General features: G+C 47.8%; 2 protein-coding genes across 6 annotated transcripts in view; one reads left to right on the forward strand and one right to left on the reverse strand.

Moving 5' to 3' along the window:
* LOC309520404 (sodium/calcium exchanger 1-like) overlaps positions 1 to 5,160 on the forward strand; it is a 31,410-nt gene extending 26,250 nt beyond the window's left edge. For all 4 annotated transcript variants that reach the window (XM_082202110.1, XM_082202111.1, XM_082202109.1 and 1 more), the window contains one exon: positions 837 to 5,160. In XM_082202110.1, coding sequence (XP_082058236.1) covers positions 837 to 1,213 — 377 coding nt within the window. In that variant the 3' untranslated portion in view covers positions 1,214 to 5,160. The remainder of the gene's footprint in view (positions 1 to 836) is intronic.
* The window catches only part of PLCB3 (phospholipase C beta 3), a 68,290-nt gene continuing 54,906 nt past the window's right edge, over positions 4,533 to 17,916 (reverse strand). For both annotated transcript variants that reach the window (XM_082202071.1, XM_082202070.1), the window contains exons 26-33: positions 17,276 to 17,311; positions 15,908 to 16,091; positions 14,464 to 14,575; positions 12,954 to 13,030; positions 12,223 to 12,315; positions 10,305 to 10,362; positions 8,519 to 8,605; positions 4,533 to 6,066 (exon numbers count right to left, since the gene is read on the reverse strand). In XM_082202071.1, coding sequence (XP_082058197.1) covers positions 5,902 to 6,066; positions 8,519 to 8,605; positions 10,305 to 10,362; positions 12,223 to 12,315; positions 12,954 to 13,030; positions 14,464 to 14,575; positions 15,908 to 16,091; positions 17,276 to 17,311 — 812 coding nt within the window. In that variant the 3' untranslated portion in view covers positions 4,533 to 5,901. The remainder of the gene's footprint in view (positions 6,067 to 8,518; positions 8,606 to 10,304; positions 10,363 to 12,222; positions 12,316 to 12,953; positions 13,031 to 14,463; positions 14,576 to 15,907; positions 16,092 to 17,275; positions 17,312 to 17,916) is intronic.

The following is a 17,916-nucleotide window of genomic DNA, read 5'->3' on the forward strand; positions in this document are numbered from 1 at the left end:
ACGTCGCAAAGAATGAAGGGTTCTGGAGAGGATTGGAAGTACGATTGCACAGCAGTGTAATACAGATTTTTACTTTATTTTATTTCGCAGACTTTTTTTTTAGGCTTAGCAAGGGGGAAAATGGAGACATTCGTTTGGGAGATTTGCCTCCTGCTCGAACAATTTATTCTGATTTCACAGTGTCCTGAGAAGGCGCAGGGTGCTGCACCCGTGGCAGTGCCGGATTTAGGACAGTGTGGGCGGTTAGCCGAGGGGGCGCAAAATGATGATGTTGATAATGATAAAACCTACAATAATATGGGAGGGGCACCAAATCTTGCTTGGGGCACTAGGGTGCCATGTTACAAAAGTCCGCCCTGCCCTTAGCTTCCCAAAATTCCGACAGACTTACTCACCCCTTAGATGAGAAATGGAGAATCCTAGCATCGAAACGTGGCCCTCCAAGCTCTGTTTGGCCCTCCAGTTGCCCCAGGTCACACCCCACTCAGCAGCCCTGATCTGCACTTTCCTTGAGGGCTTTTGCCTGCCTTGAATGGGTCCTCGTATGGCAGGAACATAGGAAACTGGTCAAAATACTGGTTCGCCTAGCTCTGGGTTTCCCAAACTTGAGTCTCCAGATGTTTTTGGGCTACAATTCCCATCATCCCTGACCACTGGTCCTGCTAGCTAGGGATGATGGGAGTTGTAGTCCAAAAACAGCTGGAGACCCATGTTTGGGAAACCTTGGATTAGACGATACCCTGGGTGAGCCGCAATGTGGTTGGAAGGAAGCATGGCCATAGCTCAGTGTGAGAGTATCTGTTTTGCAACCGCCTTCTGCCCTTTTGTCTCTGCAGATACCTTTGCCAGCAAAGTTGCCGCCATCCAAGACCAGCACGCCGACGCCTCCATTGGGAATGTGACGGGCAGCAACGCAGTCAACGTCTTCCTGGGCATTGGGGTGGCCTGGACTATCGCAGCCGGGTACTGGGCCAGCAAAGGGCAGCCCTTTCACGTGAAGCCCGGCAACCTGGCCTTCTCCGTCACCCTCTTCACCATCTTCGCCTTCTTCAGCATTGCGGTGTTAATGTACCGGCGCCGCGCACCCATCGGCGGAGAACTGGGCGGTCCCCGAACCCCCAAAATCCTGGCGACCCTCCTCTTCCTGAGCCTATGGCTGGTCTACATCCTCCTGGCTGCCCTGGAAGCCTACTGCCACATTCAGGGCTTCTGAGAGACCAGCGCAGACTGGGAGATTCGCTTTCAGGTTTGGCCTGGGGGAGGCCCCTGTCCAAACCTTGGGACACTGATCCCTGGATGACTTGGGGGTGGAGGGAGAGAAAGGAAAAGGCAAACCCTCCCTCCCCAAGTTGGGAGACCCCTTTTTTCTCAAGCACATGAGAACACCTTCACTTCCACAACGGTTCAGTGAAGACTTTGGCCGACGCCAGCCACGCGGTCTAGTAATGACTAAGGTGGTAACAAAAACAGGACAAAGTTACAGGGTCGAATTCTGGCCAAGGCTTCTGCGATGGACTGATGGCAGAGTTGCCCGCCTCTGTTTGGAGAGAGAAAATGCCAAGCTATTAAGAACCCTGTTTTAGACACATCTTAGGGGGGCAACAGATTCAAAGGAGGCTGAGCCAGGGCATAGGCCACCCCTTTCCACACTGACCTGGGTGAATTAGTAGCCTCAGAAAACAGTGGGATGGGGGGGGGAAATACTGACCGGCCCTGCCAATTATCCTTATCCTTGCAAGTGTTGGAGGACCAGTTAGTTGGACACACTGTCCTTCCCCTTAAGCCTGGCCAGTTTCTTGCAGCGACAGAGATGGGACGCTCTTTGCATCCCAGTGGATGGTAACGTGATGATGTCAGCAAAACTGGAATTTTAGGTGCAAGTCGAGGTTTGTGCTATCTTCCTCCTGTTCCTGGCCAAATGATCCAAAGAAGGGTGGGGGCAGGGAGAGAGAGAGGGAGGGAGGGAGAGAAAGGTGGAAAAAGCAAGCGAGAATAGATAGGAGAAGGGAAGAAGGATCCTAATCAGCCAGTTTACCTTGTTCCAAGCACAGTCGATACCCTCCGAAAAACCTGCACTCTTTACAAACTCCCCAGAACAGCACAAAAATCTCAAAACAGCAAAAAACAGAAATATAGCTAGATCTAGGATAGCTGCTTTCCTTTCCCTTCCCTTCCTCTTCCACGGCACAGCGCTCCCCCTTCCCAAATTAACTTCCCCCATATTAGTATTCGACTCCCCTTTTCTGTACAGAACTCAGATTTCTATTTAGTTGAGTTTATTTTACTTACAAGGTGGGGAAGCCCCCCGCAGAAATTATTTTATTTTTATTTAAAAAGAAGAAAACCCACAAACCTCCAGCACCCATGCAATTGTCTGCCCCTTCTTTGTCCCTTAATGTGGGCACCCCCCTCCTCCTGTCCAGACGCCACGGCCGCTGCGCATGGTGCTTCCCTCCTCTCTGGGGAGGGGGGGCCCCCGACATTGGTACGTCCCATGCCTCAGTTTGCATGGTGGCCCCTGTGACCCCGACCCATACAATCTCGTGTCTCTGTAAGTCACTCTGGTGTCCATGCTTGCCCGTTCGTCTTTTGCACCAGTGCCTGCCTGTTGCTCGTGCCTGCTGTCTGGTTTCCCCCCAAAAAAACAAAAAATGTGCCCTTCCTCTTACGTCCTGTTGCCTGCGCTACCTTGGATTTGTGTTGTGTTGTGTGTGCGTGTGTTTTCTAAAAAAACAAAACTATTTAAAACTTATTCAAGAAAGCTGTGCATTTTTTAATATATATATATAGGTTTATCATCTTATTTAGAAAAAAATAGCGTTTCCCAAACTTGGGCCTAAGGTTCCCTGCAAGCCAGTCAAATGGCCCTATCCGAGGGATGGCAGGCTTCACTTGTCTTTATGGACTTCCAACAGGCAAGAGGATGGTCACAGAGAAAACGGTGGCCTAACCCAGCTGGCCTTTGTTTATCCCACTCTTTTCTGCTGCTGGATTTACAGGATCCCGAAAGCAAGACATGTTTAAGGCACCCCTGTTGATGTGACTCAAGGAGGTGTGGCTTGGTTTCTGACCAGGTGTTTTGGACAGGTGCACGTCCTTCATTTTCTCCCCCCCCCCTCCAAGTGTTCCAGGTGGAGTGCAAATTATACTAAGGCTACATGGCTTGAAACACAGCAAGGTTGCTCCCTGCTATGTTTCAAGTCACTTTCTTACACAGCTGTACGACGAGAGAGTAGGGTATGTCTTTTCCCCATTTCCATTATCTGGTTTGTTTCCCTGCACCAAACTCCAATGTTCTCATCTGCATACGTGCAAAGGCTGCCTGAATGCTACACACCTTAGCTTAACTGCGGCTTCGGTTTTCTAACTGGACGTAAACCAGTTTGAGGAACGGGAGTATTTCTCAGGAAGCCACAGGATACAGGGGGGTTGTGCTTAACATTGTGAGTACTTGGCTTCAAACACAGGGGTTGGATCACCCTAGAACTGGAGCAAGTGGTCATGTGAACATAGCCTAAGATATTTCAGAGGGCTGTTCTTTAACAGGGCTGGGGAACCTGTGGACCTCCTTGTATGGCCAGTGTTCAGGGACAAAGGGAGACATAGCCCTGCAACATCTGCTGGGACCCACAGATCTCCCAGAAGCTGCAGACTTTCTTGCTGAGGTGTCAGACCAGGTGCAGGGTTCGGAGCTTTCTGTTGGACGTCAGGAAACCACTGAACCCAAAGCTGAGAGCATAAGCTTGCGGAAGACCCTCTTGGATCTATGGGGCCACAGTCTAGACCAGCGTTTCTCAAACTTGGGTCTCCGGCTGTTTTTGGACTATAATTCCCATCATCCCTGACCACTGAACTTGCCAACTAGAGATGATGGAAGTTGTAGTCCAAAAACAGCTGGAGACCCAAGTTTGGGAAACAAGCCTAGACCTTCACAGGCGCCTTCCCCTAAGCAACTCCAATGCTTCCCACAGGACTTGCCCAGTCCAGGAAGTACACCTGAATGGAAACTAGAGAATTGAAGGTCCGTCTTCAGGCAGACGGCTGGCCCTTTAAGATGTAGTGAGTCACAAAGGGGTGGAGTGTGAGAGGTTGGCCTGAGGGGAGGGGCTTAAAAAGGCTCAGCCTGCTTTCCACCTTTGGCCACACCCACACAATACATTTAAAGTGCTATGATACCACTTTAAACAGTCATGGCTTCCCCCAAAGAATTGTGGGAACTGTGGTTTGTCAGGGATGCTAAGAGTTGTTAGAAGACCCCTTATTCCCCTCACAGAGCTGCAATTGCCAGCATTCACTGTGGCGAGGGACTGCTTGTTAAATCACTTTGGGAATGGTAACTCTGCGAGGGGAAGTGAGCCGGGAAAAGTCTGGACTTTTACAAGGATAAGACATAGGCCAAGTGTTCCTATGATGATAATAAAGCCACAAAGCTGGCTTAATAAGGAAAAAGAAGAGCAGGGCAGGAGGAGCTATCTTTTCCATCTATTCCACTACCACCCCATTCTTTCTCTGAGCCAAGGAAGAAACAGAAGGCAACTGAATTACATGTTTATTACATATGTTAAAAAAAAAGTTAAGGCAAGAAAGAAAATTACATCCATAGGAAGGAAATAAGAAATAAAAAGAAAGGGGCTCTAGGCTGTCTTCCTGCCACAACCTCACGTGGGCAGAACAAAAGCCCCCCCTTCCCCTTTTGCTCTTTGCACCCATCTCCCAAAGCAGCGAAGGACCTGCCTCCTCCCAGGATTTTTTAATTAGCCCTTTTGTTGCATTGCCTTCCCAAATCTGTCCACCGCTTCCCCGCCCCCCGAGCTCCTCACCCCTTAGAAAGGGGAGAAGGATGAGAGGGAGAAACATGCACAGGTTGTGTACATATCGTAAGATCTAAAGTGCACGACTTCCCCAAGAGAACCCTGGGAACTATAGTTTGTTAAGGGTTGTTAATTGGAGGGTTGTTAATTGGAGATTAGAGAGGGGTAAACTACCATTCCCAGGATTCTCAGAGGCGAGGGAGTCATGCTCTAAATGTACAGTGTGTATGGAGGCCTGGCCCTCCTTCGGTGAGAAAAGCCTTGGTGGATCAGTCCCACGTATCCACATGGTAAAGTGCACAACATCCACCAAAGAATCCTGGGAGCTATAGTTTGCCCCCTCACAGAGGACTAGTTCCCTGCACCCTCAACAAACAACAGTACCCAGAATTCTTTGGGGAAGTCATGTGCTTTACATGTGCAGGCAGCCGCGCTCCTCTGGGGGAGAGTGGAGGTGTTTTCCCACAGGTTTTCCCCTCACATGTTCCATCGTTTTTATTTTTTTTAAAGAGGAGGATCTTATATTTAAAATAGCCCTTTTTGCTTCCTTCCCCTCTGCGGGGGGAAAGGTATTGGCGAGCAGGGAGTATGGGAGATCCCACCCTCCCTAGATAGTGCATTAAAAGGGAATAAAACACAAAAGAGGCCGCCATCAGCTGCCATCCTCCCCATCTTGCTCCCCACGACGTGTGAGGTGCGCATGAATGCATGTTGGTGGCGCCAGGGTTGCCTGATACTTTAGCCCTCACCAGTCACCCCTCCCGCAAGTCTTTTTCCCAGCTTCAAAAAGCACAGACCGTGAGGTTGGGAGAAGACAAGTTGCACTTAGTTAATGAATTTAAAAAAATTAGTTTAAAAAAATAAAACATTTGCTCTTTTTGCTTTTTTTTTTTTAAAGGAAAGGGGGTGGGGGGAGCCAAGTGCCTTTAGTGTGTGTTTTTCTTCCATAGGCTCTGCCCCGTGACACACTTTTTAACAAGCCCTGGGACGGCAGGAGATGCCCCAAAGATGCCTCCCGTCTCTCTCTCGGACGTGCGTGCGCATGTGCACATCAGCACTGCGGCCAATGCCGGGTGTCCTCCTCCAAGTCTCACAAGACGGTCAGGTCTTCTTCGGGAGGGGTGGGGCTGAGGGGAGAGCCAGGGGGGTGCCCGTTGCTGACGCTGCCATCCAGCTCTTCCTGCAGGTAACGGCGGATCTCCTGAGGCAGGGTGAGGCCCTCCAGCTCGCACTCGCGCTCCAACTGGGCTGCCAACTTGGGGGGGGGGGAATGGGGAAAGGGAGAAAGGAGAGAAGCAGGAGGGGAGAGAAATGAACACGCTCCAATCTCTGCTACAAGCCGTTTCTAACATTTCACAAAACTCAAGGGGTGGCGCTATGCCCGCCCGCTCCACCGCTTCCATCGGTGGCAGAGAGGCTTTCTCACAAGTGGCACCGCTGCTCGCCTTCCCCGTCCCCAGAAGCCAAGTGAATGGCAAGACTTGAAGGAGCACGCCAGGTTCGCACTGGGGTTTGTGAGAATCGGGGTGCGATGGTGGTAGCGGAAGTGGGGCACAGTGGGGAAGGAACAGGAGGCAGCAATTCCCACTTCGCCTCCAGCGGCAAAAGGGGATGGGCCACCCTTCACACACGCACAAACACACAGAGTGAGAATGAAGGCTGCTAAAAATTTGCATTTCAGGTCTCTATGCAGGGGGTGATAATTAGGCTGCTATCCCTTTGGTAAGGTGGGCAGCTCCTACAGCATGGAGAAGAGCCATAAGCTCAGTGCTAGCACATCTGCTCTGTGTGCAGAAGGTCCCAGGTCCAATCCCTTGCCAACTCCAAGTAGGGCTGGGAAAGACTTCCTGTCTAAAACCCCAAAGAGCTGCTGCCAGTCAGTGTAGACAGTACAGAGCTAGATGGACCAACGGTTTGGCTCAATATAAGGCAGCTTCCTATGTTCCTATTGGCAAAGCGGCATAGCTCAGTGGTACAGCATCTGCCCTGAATGCAGAAAGCCCGATATTTGATCCCTGGCATTTCCAGGTAAGGCTGGTAGAGATGCCGTGTCTGAAACCCTGGACAGCCACTGCCGGTCAGTGTTGACGATACTTGGCTAAATGGACGCAACTCCCTATCTTTTTAATCGTCCTCTGGCAGCCCATTTCTGCTTGTGAACACACACAAAAATGGGAACGCTCCCGAGGCCTGAGAACCTATAGCCAGAATGAACATACAACTCGAATTCATAGAAGAAAAGCAACGGTTAGCAAACACAACTGCGTACACAACATAAACCAATCCTAAACACTCTGTAACACCATCCATTCATAAAACCCTAGAAACAGAAGATTTGGAGCCTAAAACACAACCAAAGAGAGAGAGAAGGACCCACACTCTCAGGAGCTGCTGGAGTCAGTGGGAAGGCTCTTCACGCTGTTCAGCAGATTGCAAACGCTTTACAGCTTGGGTAGGAAGCAAGGCCACTTGGAAGCGCTTCCTCGATGGCCTCAGCCTGCAGGCTGCCTGCGTGTTAACACTTTAAATTGGCTCAACAATGGGAGGTCTTTGGCGCTGGCAAATGCAGAAAGTGCTCTCCGGCTGGGTGGCTGCCAGGTGACGGGAAGATGCAGCCGCTTTATGACTTGGCAACCAGCCCTAGAAGGTGGAAGCAGCAGCCTTAAGCCTGCCTTTTTTCTTTACCAAAGGCCACAGGGCAGTGGTGGCTGGGGCCAGAGGCAAAAGCAGGCACAGCAACTAACACAGATTTTCACCTTTGAGCAGGAGGTTCGTCTCCACACAAAAACACACATTCATACCCTGCCCTCTATCCTCCATCCGCACAAACAAGAGGCATTATCAGAGCCCAAGAGCTCATTCCAGGCAGGAAAAGCCCTGAAGGAGGATGTGAAGCCTGGGGAGACTTCTAAGGGCCAGAAAGAGAGGCTTGGAGGGGCGTATTTGGCCTCTGGGCTCCCCATCCCCTGCCCCTACGGCCATTCTTTCAAAAGCAAAGGTCTTCTCCCATGTTTACCTAAGAAAACAACGCAATAAAAAGCTGCGCAGGATCAGGCGAATGGCCCGTCCAGTCCAGCATCTTTTTCTCAGAGTGTCCAACCAGATGCTTACAGGAACCCAAGAAGAGGACCCGAGTTCAAGAGCAACTCTCCCCGCTTGTGATTCCTAGCAAGAGATATTCAAAAGCACACTACCGCCCTCAACAGGGGAGGGGGAACATAGTCATCAGGGCTAGTAGCCACTGAGAGCATCACCCTCCATGAATTTTTCTAACCAGTCTTTCAAGCTGGTGACCGTTGCTGTATCTTCTGGAACAGTGAATTCCAGACATTACATATGCGCTGTGTGAAGGAGGACTTCTTTTTTGCCTGTCCTGAATCTTTTAGCTTTGTTGTACGACTCCAAGTTCTCCATTCTGAGGAGGAGAAAAGTTTCTTCCCGCCTACTCCCCTCACATGGAACTACATTTCCCAGAGTTCCCTCTGGGATGTTGGATGAGGGGATTATGACCTAGGGAGGAGGCGTGGGCAAACGGAGTCGCACAGGCCCCAGTTGTCCCAATAACCCCGTTCCCTACCCAAATATACATTCTGGGATTTTTCCAACAGACAACTTGAAAAATAAAAACCCAAGCTCAGTCGGTAAGAGCACGAGACTCTTAATCTCAGAGTTGTGGGTTTGAGCCCAGAAGCATTTGCTGCACTCACCCGTGGCTCTTCGTCCTCAATCAGCTGTAGTATCCCCTGGTGTCCTGCCAGTAGCTTCTCTTGGCGCCGTTTCTGGGCTTCCTCAAGCTTTGGGATGGAAGGGAAAGCAGAGTCAGTGAAGCAGGGATAACGTTAACATGGCTCTTGTTTCACCAGTTCGCTCAGACTTTCAAGCTACAGTGTTTCCTGGGGAAAATAAGGCCGACCCCTCCTTGGTCATTCCTGCCTTTGCTGCTTCCAGGTCGGACCCCTGTAATGCACCCACACTTGGAGATGGTCCAGAAACTTTAACGAGCTGAGGAAGCAGCGGCCAGAACTTGTGTGTCCAGGGCTGGCAGGATGAACCATTCTTAGGTTGTAATTGGATTGTGAATTGTTTCCAGGCTCATTTTTATATATATAAATAAAAAATGCCAGTTCTGGATGTTTACAACCTGGGAATCAGGGTTATCGCAGAAATTGTCTCTTTTTCTACATACACGTGTGGGATTTGTGCTCAGTGTGAAGCTCTCCTTGCTTTTGCTTTGCCAAGAGTAACGCTGTTTACGGAGTTGAGCAAAAGGGCCTTTTCGGTGGTGATGCCTACTCTATGGAGCAGCTTCCCAGGAAAGGCATGCTGGGGTCCCTCTTTTGCCTGCTTATAAATTGACCCTTAAGATTTTGTTACAGCTGGTTTTAACTGGGGTGGGTTGTGCGGTTTTATTGTTGCTGAACAGATCGCCCTCATATTTTTTTTATGAGATAGCAGTTGTTTAGTTGTTTAGTTGTTTAGTCGTGTCTGACTCTTCGTGACCCCATGGACCAGAGCATGACAGGCACTCCTGTCTTCCACTGCCTCCCGCAGCTTGGTCAAACTCATATTCGTAGCTGTCCAAAAGTGTTTATATACTGCTATCCATTGAGATAACAGTATATAAACACTTTTATGAATAAAAAGACAATCAAAATAGCAATAAACACAATGTTTTTTAAAAAAATAAAACATCCATTAAAAATGCTTTTGGGTTATGTACTAAATAAATAAATAAATAAATAAATAAATGATAGCAATAACACTTTCATACGTGAAAACAAATTAATGTGAAAAGTTCCCAAGCAATAAAAAAAAAACATTTCTAACCAACACTACTGTTGTATGTTACTTGCTGTGCATGTTGAAAATGACAATAAAGACTTACAAAAGAAACACAAACACACAAATTCACAGGCAAAACAATTTCAAATCCAATACAGTACTGCACGGATAAAGAATGGGATAAAATTTTCTCCACTTAAAAGGGTCATTGAAAAATGAAGGTCTTCAATAGGTGCCAAAAAGATGACAGGGGTGGCTTGCCCAAAGTGAGGGAGTTGCAAAGTGCAGGTGAGATTTCAAGAGTGCCATCTGGACTCAAGAGCCAGCGTGGTGTAGTGGTTAGAGTGTTGGTCTAGGACCTGGGAGATCAGGGTTCAAATCCCCTACTAGACACAGCTTTGAGGTTTGGGGAAACCCAGCCAGATGGGCAGGATATAAATAATAAATTATTATTATTTCTATAACCAAGTGCTGTGTGTGTGTATAAAAATAAAATTCATTTTATTTTAATGTCCAATTTATAAAAGTAAATGGACACTGTATGCCCTTGGGCCAGTCACTGCCTCTCAGCCTAACTTACCTCACAGAGTTGTGGTAACTCCTGGTTTTACCCTCACAACATGTGGCGCCTTGAGCTCCTTGGAGGAAGGTGGGGTAGAAATATAATAATAATAACTGAAAAATGAATAAAAATGGGAATGGGAAACTCACCCTGCGAATGGAGTTCACCGACTCGGTGATATGTCTCCTGTTTATCTCCGTCAGTTCCCTGAGGGACGACAAAGAGCCTTTTCAGATGAGAAGATAAGCCCCTGTTTCCAAATAAAAAAACTCCTGTCCTCTCCACACAAACAAGCACAAGACACTAGCCGTAAACCAAAGCAGAACTGGCAATTCCACCACCTTTCCAAGCAACCCAGGTTGGGGTCTTCCAGCTCTGGTGAGATGGGCCTTCAAGAACATGGCCCGACGGTTGAGGCCCAGCAGCTCCAATGCCCTTAAGGCTTTGCCCCTTAAAAATTGTGCGCTTCTGCAAACCGTAGCCGGGGTGGCAGGTGCCCATTGGGGCTGCTATGGCAGAAGGCAGGAAGACCAATAATAAGTGGAGCCAGAGCCAATGATAGATACAGCCTAATCACACTGGCTTTGCATCTATTCTCCTCCCTGCTGAGAGGAGCAATGCCAAGTCTAAGGAAGAGAACGCACAAAGCCAGTGTCACCCACTGGACTAGTCTGTAATGAAGAAGGCATGCAATGCGTACAACATGGGTATACAAACTAAGGCCCGGGGGCCAGATCCGGCCCAATCGCCTTCTAAATCCTGCCCGTGGATGGTCCGGGAATCAGCAGTGTTTTTACATGAGTAGAATGTGTCCTTTTACTGTATTTAAAATGCATCTCTGGGTTATTTGTGGGGCATAGGAATTTGTTCATTACAGTGGTGCCTCGCAAGACGGAAATAATTCGTTCCGCAAGTCTTTTCGTCTTGCGATGTTTTTCGTCTTGCGAAGCACGGTCCGTCGCAACTGCGCCTCTTCAAGCGGCTTTAAAAAAAAAGCGCAAGACGTTTTCATCTTGCGAAGCAAGCCCATAGGGAAATTCGTCTAGCGAAGCAACGCATAATCGAAAAACTCTTTCGTCTAACGAGTTTTTCATCTTGCGAGGCATTCGTCTTGCGGGGCACCACTGTATTTTTTTTCAAAATATAGTCTGGCTCCCCACAAGGTCTGAGGGACAGTGGATCATCCCCTGCTGAAAAAGTTTGCTGACCCCTGGCGTACAACATGGGGCTATCTTTGAAGGTGACTCGGAAACTACAACTAATCTAGAATGTGGCAGCTGGACTGGTGAATGGGAGTGACAGGAAAGATTCTTTGTTTTTTGTTTGTTTGTTTTATAATTTTTTATTGGGTTTTTTATAATTTTATACATATAAAACACAACCATTTCAGACATTGAAAGACAAGGTTCTTTTGAACCTTCAGACCTCCTTTCCTACGTTCCTAAGTTTAAATTTGCTGCATCTTTTACCACACATCTATTATATAACCATAATTGCCATAAATAATTCCACATTACAAGTGTCACTACATCTCTGCCAAAGATTTTAACTGTTTGCAGTGGTCTTTTAAATAAATTACAAATTTACTCCAGTCTTTAGAAAATTCTTTGAGATAAAGGTTCTTCGGACGTATGGTTAAGATGTGATCTAAGACAACAACCCTAGCAGGGTTGTAAGAAGACTTGTAACGATAACTGCTCCTACCTTTTTATATTTATTTAAAAACTGACATTCTGAATGACTGAAATGTAAATTGGAAAATGTATAAATGCTATGATATAAAGATTAATTTTGAAAACCAAGAGACGGGAGGGAGGGAAGTTGAGGATGTGTTTAAATATTATAAAATGGAAACTGAATAATTTATTTATTTATTTTTAAAGATGTGATCTAAGACACCACTATGAACTTGAGGATACTGTTTCTCTCCATTTATCTCAGTTTAGGTTTGATTTTGGTTTAGATTTTTTCAAAAAAGAAGAACACGCCTGCTTTCATCTTACGGGAAAAGCAGCCCTAGAAAGCAGTTGAAGGAAACCAACCCATCCCCGAGCCAATTCAACTCACACATCCTTTTTGCTCTTCCTCTCCCGGGATTTGGCTTCAGTGATGCTGTTGTGTCGTTTCCGGTCCAGGATTTTCTGAAGCTCCTTCTTCTCTCTAACCAAAGGTTTGGGGGTGCAGGGAGGGAAAGAATGGGCATGGGCTCAGTGGCAAAGCAGAAGGTCCCAGCTTTAATCACCGCTACTTCCAGGTAGGTCCGGGAGAGACTCCTGTCTAAAACCCTGGAGAACCACTGCCAGTCTGTGTAGACAACACTGAGCAAGATAGACCGATGGCCTGACTTGATATAAGGCAGCTTCCTAAGTTACTGTTTGATTAGGTATTTCATTCAGAACAATGAGGACTAGAATCTTACTTTAGCAGAGCAGCAGTGAAGCACCTGCTTTGCAAGCAGAAAGCTGCAAACCCTCCGCTGGGAAAGACTCCAGTTTGAAACCCTGAACTGCTGCGGCCACTTAGCATAGACCAGAGATGGGGAGCCTTGACTCCAACTCCCATCAGCCTCAGCATGCATGTCCAGAGGTCAGGCATGATGGGAGTGGCAGTCCAACAACTTCAGGAGGATGAGAAGGTCCCCACAAGCACAGAGCTAGGTGGGACCTCAGTTTGACTCTGTCTTAAGGCAGCCTCCTATCAAAAAGGCAGGCAGCATCTGGAGGAGGCGGAACAGCCCCTGAGAGTCCCCAAGAGAGGCTGCTGCTTCCCCTCCCATTTCGCCTCACGCCAGTACTCACTTTTCACTCATCTCCTTCAACTTCTTCAGCTGGGCAGCCTGGCAATCCCGGGCAATCTCTCTCAAGCGCTGCTGGGCCTGAGGCAAGGACGGGGGCAGCGGGGTGGGAGAGAAATGGGGGCAGGAATTAATATTCCTCTAAAATGGGCCCAGGGACACGGGTGGCGCTGTGGGTTAAACCACAGAGCCTAGGACTTGCCAATCAGAAGGTCGGCGGTTTGAATCCCCGCGACGGGGTGAGCTCCCGTTGCTCGTCCCTGCTCCTGCCAACCTAGCAGTTCGAAAGCACGTCAAAGTGCAAGTATATAAATAGGTACCGCTCTGGCGGGAAGGTAAACGGCGTTTCCATGTGTTGCTCTGGTTCACCAGAAGTGGCTTAATCATGTTGGCCACATGACCCAGAAGCTGTCTGCGGACAAACGCCAGCTCCCTTGGCCTATAGAGCAAGATGAGCGCGCAACCCCAGAGTCGGTCACGACTGGACCTAATGGTCAGGGGTCCCTTTACCTTTACCTTTAAAATGTGTCTGTTGTTATTATCTTCTAAAAATTGGTATACTGGTTGATTGTAAACAAATAAATCCCAGAGTGGTTGACAAAAATAATAAAACAATGCAACAATTAAAAACAACTGTTTTTGCTTGCTTGCTTGACTGACTTACTTACATATTGCACTAGCCAAAGGCCATGGCAACATCCAAAGAAGGGTAAAAGGGGGGGGGGGAATACAGCAGTCGCTTTATGTGCAGTAAAACCATAGTCAAATCCACCAAAATTTCTTATTACACAGAATAAAAAGTAATTCTCAAAAAAAAAAAAAAAAATGTGCACATTAGAGTCCCCATTTCAATTGGCTGCTAACCCATCTAGTTCTTTCTTTTTAATCTTCCTAGCTCTCACCTATGGTTTAAAAGACCATAGATTGTTTAATTAGAAGAGGAACGTTTTCACTGCCACCTAAGGATATATAATGAAAGGGTGCCAGGGGAGCGTCCCTGGGGAGAGCAAACCACAAGTGGGGAGTCACAGCAGAAAAGGCCCCGTTCTCATGTTACCACCCTTCGAACCTCTTGTGGAGGAGGCACACAAAAAAAGGGAGATTTTAATGTATGACATTTATTGTGCTTTTAATATTCTGTTGGGTACGAGCAGAACCACAGGAGCACAGATTTTGACATGAGGACAAAACTTGGAATCGTTTCTTTCTTTCTTTTTTAAAAAAGGCCGAAACTAGAGCTCAGCACCACAAGACACAGAACCACCCGCTCAGACATCTCAAGGTCTTTGTGCAATTTAACTTTGTGCGCACACACAAACTTTCCCAGCAGGGACAGGGTGGTTTGGGAACAGGGACGCTGAATCTCAGGGCCAGCAGGTGCTCTTGGGCTTCAGCTCCCATCATCCTCAACCATGCTAGCTTGGGCTGAGAAGAGCCTAACAACAACACATGGACACCCACAGCACCTCCGGCTTAGAGCCCACTATTTGAAGCCCCGCCCTGCCTTTAAACACCTGGCGCAGGTGCTCTCGCTTGCAGTCCCTCTCCAGCTGGTACTGAACCTCCCGCAGCTGCAGCAGACCTTGCATCTGGCACTCCTGATCCAGCTCCAAAGAACTTTGAGACCTACAGGGGGAAGGAAAAGAGCCGCATGTCAGGAGGCGCAAGTTGGCAAGAAAGGGTAAGGACTGCCGAACACAAGCTCAAGCAGAACGGGGAGCACACAGTAAAAGTCAACAAGGAATGAGTAATAATAATAATAATTTATTATTTATACCCCGCCCATCTGGCTGAGTTTCCCCAGCAACTCTGGGCACCTCCCAATCGAGTGTTAAAAACAATACAGCATTAAATATTAAAAACTTCCCTAAACAGGGCTGCCTTCAGGTGTCTTTTAAAAATGAGATAGCTGCTTATTTCCTTGACATCTGATGGGAGGGTGTTCCACAGGGCGGGTGCCACTACTCTGTCTGGTTCCCTGTAACCTCACTTCTCGCAATGAGGGAACCACCAAAAGGCCCTCGGCGCTGGATCTCAGCATCCGGGCTGGACAATGGGGGTGGAGACGCTCCTTCAGTTATACAGGACTGAGGCAGTTTAGGGCTTTAAAGGTCAACACCAACACTTTGAATTGGGCTCGGAAACGTACTGGGAGCCAATGCAGATCTCTCAGGACCGGTGTTATGTGGTCCCGGCGGCCATTCCCAGTCACCAGTCTAGCTGCCGCATTCTGGATTAATTGCAGTTTCCAGGTCACCTTCACAGGTAGCCCCACGCATGCACCACTCTGTCGAGTAACCAAGCAGGTGGAAGAGAGTTGGGGGTGGGGTCATATACCATCCCCCCCTTTTTCCTCCCAGTAAAATCCTGCCTCTTGGGTAAGTTCAAAGGCAGCTGCTACCTATCTAGATGAGGGGGGAGGGGAGCCCTACAAGTAGGCAGAGCCAATCACAGACAAAGCAAACACACACTTCTGCTTGTCCCAGGCCCAGAAAAGCACTGCTCTGAGCAGTTTTCTGCTTTCCTCATGCTTTCTAGGCAGGGCTCCAAGCAGTTTTGCCTCTGCCCTGCCGCTTTGTCCTACCCATCGACTTGTCCATTCCTCTTCTAATGGCGTCCCCAAACCAGCCTGCACTCTGCTTATTCCAATCCCCATCCCTGGTCTGAGATCTGGCTGGCTCTAGCTGCACAGAGCGACAGGACTGTAGAATTGGAAGAGACCCCCGAGAAATGCCTTGCTGCTTTCCTCTAAGAAAAGTCATGGTTTATCACTGAATTGGACTAAACAGCAATTCTGCGGATTTCTGTTTTTTTCTGTGGGGAAAGCTGCAGAAAACCTCTCAGGCAAGTGAAGTATGGCTGAGCCCTCTGTTAGCGTGCTGCAGCAAGACTTTCCCATGAAGGCAGCTCTCCCGCTTCTAGCCACGGACGCATGAGCCCCAGCCAGTCCCTTCTCACCCTTCCTGGCTGCGCAACCGGCTTTTTTCCCCCAGGGAGAACTGGGTGCTCTGCTTCTTGTTTTGGCTGCAGATCTTCTTCATGTGCTTCCGCCGGAGCTCCTTCAGCTCACGGTACTGCTTCTTCAGCAGCTTCACAAAGGACTTGTGCTGGCGCAGCTCCTCCAGGGACTGGGGGGACACTTCTGGAAGATACCCCCCAAAACACCCACCCAGGCACAATGGGTTACAGAATACTGTAATCCCCGTCCAACAACAAGGGGATGAGAGAGAGCACGTGCAGTGCAAGGCAGTTCCCACCTGCCCCTGTCCACACGATTTTCAAGTTTCTCTCTGGAGTCAAAAGGACTAGGAACTTGATTCCAGAGAGAACTAAAAATGACTGTCTGTGGTTCCACCATAAGGCAGGTTTATTTTTGAAATCCACAGTAGCAGTTCAAGACTTTTCCTTCCCCCACTTGAAAATTGATGAGGGTCTTGGAAGATGGGTTAATTACCGTATTTTTCCGTGTATAAAACTAGGGATTTTTTTAAACTAAAAAATTAGGTTTGAAATTGGGGCTCATTTTATACATGGATAGTGCTGAGGGGTGTTTCCTTAATTTGGAGTCCTCAAAAATAGTCCTCTTATACATGGGGGCGTCTTATACACGGAAAAATATGGCATTATACAAATAAAAAACATTCACAACTTATATTTTCACGACAGTTTGTTTTCCAGCACTGGCATCAAAACCAGCATCGCATTATGAGAATCTCAGATTCTAGGACAGGGTCTTGTTAGCCTGTGTGATAATTTATTTATTTGTATTTATAATTAGATTTATTTTCTGCCTTTACTCCAAGGAGCTCAAGACAGCACACACTGTTCTCCCCTTCCCTATTTTATCCTCACAGTGACCCTGTGAAGTAGGTTAGGCTGAGAGAGCATGACTGGCCCAAGGTCACCCCATGAGCTTCATGGCCAAGTGGGGATTTGAAGCTGGGTCTTCCCCCAGTCCTAGTCCAACACTCTAACCATTATGCCACACTGGCCCTGCCTGGGCAAAATGGCCTCGGTCTCCATCAGCCGAAGAAGTAAGTCAAGCACAAGAGTCAAGGACAGAAAAAGTTCAACTGGGCTGCAACAGACAACCCTGAACGGGGCTTGTGGGCCCACAGTTTAAGAAATCAGTGATCTAGAGCAGCTGTTCCCAGTTATGGGTCCCTAGATGTTGCTGCACTACACATCACAGTGGCCCCAACCAGCACAGAGGAATGATGGGAAATGTAGTCTAACAGCATCTGGGGATTCAAGGTTGGGAAAGGCTGGTCTAGAGGACCTTTGGATTCTATCTTCAAGGGTGTTGGCACAACAGTGTCTTCTTACCTGCAAGGATGCTGGCAATCAGATCGTCCCTTTGCACTACAGGGTTGAGAGAAGGCGAGAGAGAAAGAAATGAGAAACAGGAGTTAAAACAACGAAAGGGGCATGAGGGTATCCTTTTAGAAGTTTGTTCTTAAAACACGGGTCCAGGAAAGTATGGGGAGGTAGTGGGGCACATTCCCAGAAAATGTACCCACTGCAAAGACAGCAATTGTGGCAGCAGTAAGCCCAACCGCATAAACCCCAATTGTGTTTTCCTAGAACTTGTTTATTGCTAGAAGGCTGCTACCGGCAGTTCTTGGGAGCGGACAGATCAATAATATTAATATTAGTAAGCATTTAATAATGAATATGCCACTTACTTGCCAAAATGCCTTCTAAAGGCTTTACAAGTATAAAATAGATTATAAAAAGTATAGCCACACGTGAGTCATTGTATTGAGTTAATTGGCACCATGAAGAAAGCAATGGGAAGATAGGCATTATAAAGACCGTAAAAGTAAATAAATATAGAATAAATCACTTCCATCAAAACACTGAAGAGAAGCACTCACAATTAAATTGTACAACAACCCACCCCCCTTAAAACAGTCAAAAGAGCAGGTTCAACTCAGGAGATCAGGAGAATGCTTTTCTAAGCAGGT

The sequence above is a fragment of the Podarcis vaucheri genome, assembly GCF_965113315.1.
Source record: "Podarcis vaucheri genome assembly, chromosome: 16".
Taxonomy (NCBI): domain Eukaryota; kingdom Metazoa; phylum Chordata; class Lepidosauria; order Squamata; family Lacertidae; genus Podarcis; species Podarcis vaucheri.